This window comes from Bombus affinis, chromosome 11, assembly GCF_024516045.1.
Source record: "Bombus affinis isolate iyBomAffi1 chromosome 11, iyBomAffi1.2, whole genome shotgun sequence".
Classification (NCBI taxonomy): domain Eukaryota; kingdom Metazoa; phylum Arthropoda; class Insecta; order Hymenoptera; family Apidae; genus Bombus; species Bombus affinis.
In genome coordinates, this window is record NC_066354.1 from 11,375,026 (window position 1) to 11,384,073 (window position 9,048).

Below are 9,048 nucleotides of genomic sequence, written 5' to 3' on the forward strand. Positions count from 1 at the left end.
GAGTGCGGAGGGGAATGAAGGACGGGGTAGGAGGAAGGGCCGAATGGTGCGGTGCCGCACGGTCAGGGGAAGTCCGGGTAGTGGGGCGGGAGTAACAGAGAGGGGGGGGATGGAACAGAAGACGGCGTCTCGAGTCCACGGAAAGCCGGCAACGACCACCGCAGCAGTAGAGCGTCACTATTCGTTGCAAGAACATCGTGCGTTCTCGGCTTCGCGCGTCCCCACCCCTATCGTGCGCTTTGGTCTGTAGCTGTAGTGTACCGTGTGCACATTCATCGAAACATTTAACTGTGAGCAGTGGAACCGGACGGACAACTGATCGGTGACGATCACCACACAGGTTCAGTAGTCGACAAGAGAAGAGCTACGCGACGCGGCGCGCACACATCGGTGCTTCAGTCGAGGTCGATCCACCATCAGGTGAGGATCGTCGGTGTGACAGTTTTCGCACGCGACTATTACTTATTATTTTTCACGCGGCAAGATACATCGTATCGGTGAATAGTTTCAAATCAAAAGCAAAGCGCGCCAGTGTGCTTGTCGATTTTTCCGATTTTTCCGATTTTTCCGATTTAACGAATAACGCGCGTTGCGGGTATACTGGCATACGCGCCGACGGAACGCAATTCTAGAATTGTTCAAATTTTTTCGGGCCATCGCTACGACGATTTTATCGTCTATCGACGCTGAGTGAAGAGAAGAAAGTGAATTGAAAAAGTGAATAGTGAAGATCGATCAGTGCCGGCGTGCCATGCTTGGCACCATTTATACGGAGTGCTTCCAAATTCGTCGACTTTAGTTCCAAGTTGAAAGTTTCTTTTTCTGTTCCCCTTTTTCTGAATGTCACTCTTCCGTAATAGAAGAAACTTTTTTGCGAAATCTTTTTCACGCGCTCGCGCGAATTTCTCGGTTACGGTTACGGGGAAAAAGCGACACCAAACACAAAGGGACGAAGAAGAGATCGAGGGAAAGATTCTTTCGCGTTTATAAACGTGCTGGCTCCGTTCGAACTTTTTTTCATGTTTTTCCTCTCCTGTTCTTTTATCTTGTGTCTGGTCCGTTCTCTCCGAGCGTTGTCACGAAACGTCACAGCAAGCCTCGAGCGGTCTTGTGACGCGCGAGAAGGCGATCGATCGACGTTCACGTTCCAGATCGCGCCATCCAACTATATCGGACCTGCGTGTGGACACGCGAGGAATTCCAATTGCTTGTCCGCGAGACAGGGGACACACGCGCGCGACGTGCTCGATAAAGTAAGAGAGAGCTTCGCGAACTCGTGCGTGCTGGTGTGTGCGAGTACCGTCCTTCACCGATCGCCTCCTTCGAATCGACAAGCGTCAGTAAGGTGATTTCGATACGGAGAGAAGCAGCCCCTGTGAAATTGCAACGATTTTGAACTGTGACGACGGTAATAGACGACGATCACGACGATAATAGACGACGATCGCGACGATAATAGACGACGAATAACGCTTCTGATACGACGTTGACCGATGACCGATACTCGATGTCGAAAGAACGTAGTACGAAACCGAAAAGAAAACTCGATAGCAGTGGCCAACGATACGGAAGAGATCCGTACGCCGTACCGTTGCCACGGCGTGTGGCAGCGATTCGTATCTCGCGCAGTAGTAAATAATACCGTGTGTAAACGTGGTTACGCCGGTCGGGGGAGGTCCTCCTCCGTGGAATAGCACATGCGCTCACAGAGAGTAATAAAGAACTTTTTTATGAATGAAACAACTCGGTCGGGCGGTTCCCCTCCTCGTCTACCGCCCTCCCTTCTCCTTGCTTGTGGCAGCGCTACTCTCTCTCTCTCTCTCTCTCTCTCTCTTTCTTTCTTTCTCTCTCTCTCTCTCTCTCTTCCTCGCTCCGTTTGCCACACTTCTCCGCTACTCGGTCCCGTACGTACACCGTCGTCGACCACCTCCTCGTCGTCGTCCTCCGCCTCCTGCTCTCTGTCTTTTCATCTCTTCGTTTCTCTCGTTCCATATATACCCTTTTCTCTCTTGTTCCCTCGATCTGAAACACACGTCCTCGTCTCGGCGCTGGTACGAGTAAAACGGTGCACGTTGCTTTGGTGTTCTGGTGTTCTTCGCTTGCGGCCACATCAGCCAATCCGCAGTCCGCGCGGGAAACGATATTATTGCTGTACCACGAGGAATAAGTGGTAGGAATGAGAAAGATGAACTCGTGCGAGACAGAGACGCAGCTAGAGATACACGCGATATCGTGTCTCTGAGAGAGGTCGTGCCGGGCAGCCGTAGCAGTAGTCGGATTAGTTCAGTTTTCGTCGTCGCGTTTCGAAGCGTGCGTTTCGGACACATCGTCGCCGTCTTCTTTCCCTCGTTCGTTGTCGCGCGTTCGTTTGTCTCGTTTAGCTCTCTTTTTGTCGCCTTCTATCCTTCTTTCTCTCGTCGAATGTGTGTATTGTGTATATTCGTCGTCCGCGAGCCCTGACGATCGTGCGCCTCCTTCTCCGTCTCCTTCGTGCAAACGGTGTACGAATGCTTAGTGTGTCTCCTCTTTGTTCTCAGTTCTGTCTTCTGTCCGCTCGCTGTTGTGCGTGCGTTCGCAACTCTCGAACCAACGACAGAGATACACCGACGACCGACTCGCGAGAAAGGGACAGTGCCAATAAAAAAAGACACTCACACATACAGACTCGACGCAACGATTCGACGAAAGGACGGCCGTCAAGGACAAACGCGAAACACCCGTCATCGCTCTTCGCGCTCCAATTCCGCTCGAGCATCGTGACATTTTCGAATTTCCCGAAACTCCTGTTCCGTCGCCCTTTCTACCTCTTTCTCATCGACATTTTCTTCGACGATCGATATTACCACGCTCGATGCATTTCCCTCCTCGACGTTATTCATTTCGTGAAATCAACCTCTGTTCTTAGCGAATTCGTAAAGTAATTTCGGATAGAGTTGGCGCGATTCCTCGGTTGCAATGCGTTCTCTTGGAAGCGCTCGATAAATCTAAGCTAAGCGTGGCACGCGGCAAAAACCTTTAGACACTGACACTGATCGATTCTTTCTCTAATGTTTACAGGTGTTTACGAGGACGACTCATCAGCCGTTGGAGATCGGCGATAAGTCGCGCGGCACAAATCGCAAAGCCAAAGTAGATCTGCGAGTGATCTACGCGAAGGCGTCACGACGACGGAGGACGGAGGTTACGAGGACCGTTTCCGGGAAGGCGCGAAAGATAGTCGCCTCACCGGAATGAGAGGTGAATCGGCGCGACCGGGCAAACGCCCCTTAAGAGCGCTTTCCGCTTCGGAGAAGATGGACGCCATACAGAGGGTCCACGAGGGAGAGAGCAAAGCATCGGTTGCTCGCGATATCGGTGTACCAGAGTCGACGTTACGCGGATGGTGCAAATCCGAGCACAAGATCAGGGGCATGGCAAGGAATTCTTCGACGCCGGATAGCGAGGCCCACTCGCCCGCCTCGTCTTCAGGCGCGAACGTGTCAGCTGCTAACTTGGCCGGTGGCTCGGCGAATTTGTCGAGCGAGGACGAGGGTCCTTGCGCGAAGAAGGCGAAAATAGATCAACAGACATCGGTAACGAGCGCTAGCACGTCGTTCGTGGGTGACGTTTGTACCGACTCGGATGGTAAACCGGATAACAAACCGAAGATCGATTACGTAGGACTGATGACCAGCATGGCCGGCATGAGACCCGAAAATAGTTCGTTGCTTCTGCAACAATTGGGACTGTTATCGGGCGCAACTGGCACACTTGCCAAAAATTTGTTGAGTATGTCGCCGGCTTTGTCGCACGGCAGCACCGTCGGTCTCGTCGAGAACGGGCTTCAATACACAAAGAACACCGGAAACGCATGTCTCGCCAACATGAATAATTTGACTAATAGTAACAAGAGACATAGTCTCTCGGCGATCGCACCGACGCAAATGGACTCAGTGGTCGCAAAATCGTGCAGCACGCGAAAGAGTTTGCCACCTGCCGCGGAAGCGCCATCTACACCGGTACCCGCTTCTCCCCGCAAAACGAACGAAACCAATAGCATTCCAAGATCGAGCAGCAAACCGAGGAAGGACGGGAACATGAGCAGCGGTAGCAACAACAAGAAGGTGGACGAGGCATTGTGGCTGTGGTTGACGCAACAGCAACAGCTACTCGGTCAGCAGTCGGCCAGTTTCAATCCTAGCATCAATCAGCAGGATGGTTCGTGGTTCTGGCAATGGTACAAACAGTGCAGTTTCCCGTTGATAACGTCAACGCCGCCAGCACCCAGTCCGGTCGCCAAGAAATCGCCCAGCAAGACGAGGGCCATGCTCGACAATGTACTTAGTAGTAACAACAGTGAGAACGTGTTACGAAACATGAACATGGAGGAGGAGTCTGCAGCCGCCGCAGCCGCCGCCGCCGCCGCCGCCGCCGCCGCCGCTGCCGCCGCCGCCGCCCCCACGGAGAACCACGAGATGAATGGCGAAGACGTGCCGAGCAACAGCGAGGAAGCGATCCGACACGGTGAGAAGTTCTTGAAGTGGTTGATGGACAAATGCTCCGATCCGTCGGTTACAAGACTTCAGATTATACAGTTCAAATATCTATTGGACAGTCTGAAGGCATATAGAAAGAAGTCGTCGTCTAGTTTGAAACAAAGTAGAAAATAGGCGAGGAGAGAAGAGATACAAACTGTGATGTTAAATGTATATTATTAAGAAAGAGTGTGTTAGCGATCGTCGCGCGACTCATAAGATGGAAAAAAGTTAGGTAGAATCGGACAGAAACACAAACAGACACGCAAACAGACACAGAAAATGTACTGTACAGGAGTAGCTGACTACTACTCGTTGTTGCTCTCCGAATATTATTATATGCGTCGTCGTCGTCGTCGTCGTCGTTGTCGTCGTCGTCATCGTCGTCGACGTCCTTGTCGTGGCCGTCGCCGTCGTCGCCGTCGTCGTCGTCGTCGTCGTCGTCGTTAAACTCTCCGCGTTCCGTTGAAACGACGCGTTCATTTTTTTTTTTTTTTCGTTCTTTTCTCTATTTCTTGTCCTTTCGTTCGTGCCGATTCCCGAGGATTAGTATACCTCGTGTTTCCGATTCGTCTGCGTGTGTGTGATGTGTGCAAAAAAGAAGTATGAAGAGGGAAAACCAGTGTTTGCCTTCTATCATGTTCAACGGACTTCTTATTATGTCAATTTAATTTAAACGAATCAAACACGATCATGTATTTCTCAAGCCCGCTTCTGATGTTCGATGAATTACGTTCATTTATTTTTTTTTTTTTTTTTCGTTTCATTTGTTCTATATTTTCGAGCTTTTTTTTGTTCCATTTTTCGTTTCTTTTTTTCGAGATACCTTACATAGAAGTCGGGCTGAATCAAAATGGATCGTAATGATTCTAAAGTTTTCTTATTAGAATCTTGTACATAAGAGGATATACCAAAATCATAAATGAACCGTTGTAATTATAACAAAAATTAAAATGTTCGTAGACAGGTATAATTATCGATTAAACTTATCACTCGTTAGTGTAAGTGCGTGCGTGTGCGCGCGGCGGAAAATTTCCTTACGATCATATACAAATGAAAAAACGGAAAGAAATCGATCATAGATTCTTTCTCGACCGATGGACGATATTACGTTTTCAACATTTTTTACGAAATCCCCCGTTACATTATCATAAGCGATGCGATAGTTATACATGCCATAAGTCGGGAATGAAGATCGCAAATCTGCGTTATCTACCGTCGAGAACACATTTTAATTTTGCCGTTACATTCTAATTATTGCGTGAATACATCTAAGAGGAAAAAAAGAACTAATAATAATAGCTTCGTATACGCGATATTTAATTGTGGACTGCGCTTTTATCCCAAACAGTTCTACCTCTCGTTCTGTTAACGCGTATTTACGTATGATACATAATAATAAGGTTTAACGTAATGTGTGCACGCGACTCGCACGAAACTAAATGGTCCAAGCAAAATAAATGGGAAAAATCTTAATAAAAAAAAAAAAAAAGTGACAAAAAGATGTTTGTTATATCGGTGAGAAATTATATATTATATATAAAAGTATACATATATATTTAAGGACTTTTGTCGCTGAACTTTGCGAAGTAAGGTGTTTCACGAAAATACATTTGATTACTTACCATATTGAGTGCTTTGTCCAGAGGCTCGTACTCGACATAGTCACTGACAAATTTTCCGCACCCCTGCCACGTGTACAGTTCTGGATATGGCAGTGTACTTCGTCTAATAGTAGTAGACACGAATTTCTGCAAGAGAAACGATTTAAACTATAAAAATATTTCCTATTTTGTAATTTCTTTTTTCTCTCTACGTGTTACTTTATTGCAGCAAGATTATTTCCCCCCACTCCACCCCAAAAAAAAACAATTTTTTTTTTTCATGTATTTATTTTTGTTCTGTTTTCTTTTATTTCCCATGCGTCATGTGAAGCATGTATAAGTTTGCTTTTTAATTTTCCTCCTAGATACGTTTTTCTGGAATAGACAACATAGTCTGACGAAACGATTGTTCTTTCTATCGCGTTCACATGACGCGCGTAACGTTAGATGTGCGTTAAAGGGAAATAATCTTGCATTTAGCAAAGTATATCTATAAAAGTAACACACAATAGGAAACCAAAGTAAAGAAGGTACTGTCGAATGACGGTACGTGTAAATAAGACTGTGACAATGCACTTGTACGCAAAGTGCATACTATGTATTGTAGTTCATTTAAAGCATATATAAATAAATGTATAGCGAAATTTATTTTTATTATTTAGATTGTAGAAGGAGTTTCGAGTGTATTAGAAAAATTCCTACTACACAATTGTATTTCCATTACTTACGTTAAATGAAGAAGAAACGAATAAGAAAAAACATTGATAATAGAGAGAGAAACTTAGTCTACATCGAGAATGACATTCCTCGTTACCTTTGAAGAGAACACTCTTGAACGACTCAAAGTAAATTTCTTGATGCTGATAAATTTTATTTATAACAGGTTTTAATCTTTATACGGAAGAATAATGAGTCGAAACAAATATTCATCGAGTGAATACAGGAAAAAAAGCAAATGATACAAGAAAATATTCGCATAATTCTTTAACATATCCTTTTTTTTTTACCGAAAATATGTACCGGAAGCTATGTAGTCGTGAGTAACGAGAAATGTAACTTTCTTTACTAGAACGTGAGAATACAGGTTAAGTCTGTTTTAAAGAGTAACTCGTTGTAGATGGATTGCGCAGACGGATCGTTTCTTTTTTGGCACTGAATATTCATATTTTTCATGAACGACGTTTCGTTTGTATAAAAGTTACTTACCGTTTAGATAAAGGGAAATAACGAAACACGTGTTGTAATGTGCAGAAAAAAGTGTATAATGTAAATATATATGATGTTATACATATATAAACATTCGAGAATCTTTTCAGCTAATTACGATAAATCGAGTTAAAGAGTACGCAAACTAATTCCCTGTACATTACCATTGTTCGCCATTTTGAAATATTTAAAAATCAAGTACGCGCCGGCTCGAGAGATCGCGCCAACGACGTATATTGATTTGTAACTATTCCAACGGACGATCTCTGCGTTTTTTAAGAGGTAAAAATCTTCGATCACGCGAAAGAGAGTCTTGAATAAATAACCTAATATTGAAAAAACTACCGTAGGATGAAGGAACCGATAAATCGAAACTAACGTTCGAATCTCGATTAATACCTTTATTTTAATACTTAAAAAATGATTAATTTTAACGAAATGAAATATAAATAAAAATAGAATTATTTAAACAACTGACATTTTCATAAAAACGTATTCATCACCATGATCCAAACTTTGATCCAATTACGTAATTTCCATACAGCATGATATCTTTAATAATACGTATATTATGATTAAAACTGAATGGTCAAAACGACCAATTCTGTAATTTTTGAAAAATTTTATAAATTTACGACAATACGTTTTTTCCAACATGTATAATTTCCCCTAAAATGATTGGTGCCTTAAAATAAATTTTATATTTTAGTCTAGTGTTAGGGTTTATCAACCACAAACGAGGAATGATAAAAATGAACCATTCATAGACCGCTGTTTCATTCGAATCCTGAACTTCATCGTACATTTAATAATTTACTTACTTGCACACCGCATTCATTTTCGCATGCTAGCAATAGCGGTTTTCGATTTGGATATTTCACGTGAAATTGTTGTCGAAAATTTTCGGCGTACCACGCGAGCAGCTTCTCCTTATCGCTGACACTACAATAACTATTCGAAAGTGTTTTTAGGTAGAGATCTTTCGTGCGGTCAACTTCGGGCCAACACAGTTTGATTAGACATAATTCTTGTTGCACCTCCTGTATGTGCTCTCGCGTTATTTCAAGAAGACTTTCGTACGTTGATTCTTTCTTCGACCTATCATCTTCCTCTTCCGAATAAGTTGATACACTTTCATAACTTTCATGACTTTCGTGACTTTCGTGATGTTCGACTTCTTCGGTCATTTGTAATTTCATAACAAATAAATGATTTAGAGCAGAAGTAAGGTTAATAACTTCACAGTTATAACTTCAGCTTGTTATCGTTATTTAAGGTAGTTATGACTCAAACCGTTCCTTAAGAATTGTTTATTGCCACGGTAACTTATGAAAACAATGTGTTCTATACATATACGGTATACAGTAATTTTTGGCATGCTCGATAGGCGGCAGCATCTTCCGTGCATGTTTGAGCCACGAATAAACTGTTAAAAATATGGACGTATCAGTTGTAACCTTTTCGTTGCGTTCTATACGTTAGGTGTTACGATTAGAATACACACGCGTCAACATTTATTAAATTAATAAAATCGCGGATAATGCATAGACCTTTTATCGTATGTGGTGTGTAGTTTTTCTCTGCGATACAAGGGGGCGTATATTTACAAGAATTTCTCGTTATGACATCTGTAAAAAGGATCGTAAACGGTGGATATATGTACTTCAGTTACCAACGATATATCGGCAGTAGATAAATCTTATATTCTATTTGAATATGTATGT

At 43.7% G+C, this 9,048-nt stretch overlaps 1 protein-coding gene and 1 pseudogene across 2 annotated transcripts; one reads left to right on the forward strand and one right to left on the reverse strand.

Moving 5' to 3' along the window:
• Positions 1 to 6,762, forward strand: LOC126922241 (protein distal antenna-like). 2 transcript variants are annotated; one of them, XM_050734678.1, is made up of 2 exons: positions 1 to 717; positions 3,058 to 6,762. In XM_050734678.1, exon 2 carries the CDS (start codon positions 3,231 to 3,233, stop codon positions 4,647 to 4,649), a length of 1,419 nt encoding a protein of 472 aa, XP_050590635.1. In that variant the 5' UTR covers positions 1 to 717; positions 3,058 to 3,230; the 3' UTR covers positions 4,650 to 6,762. The 2 variants fall into 2 exon arrangements, with proteins under 2 accessions (XP_050590635.1, XP_050590634.1); XM_050734677.1 differs by having other exon boundaries at positions 1 to 420.
• LOC126922309 (dynein regulatory complex subunit 7-like) lies at positions 6,048 to 9,007 on the reverse strand (annotated as a pseudogene).
• Positions 9,008 to 9,048: the final 41 nt, after the last annotated feature.

Excerpts from the sequence above, each read along its gene's own strand:
- LOC126922241 (XM_050734678.1), top strand. The coding sequence starts at position 3,231 with ATGAGAGGTGAATCGGCGCGACCGGGCAAACGCCCCTTAAGAGCGCTT.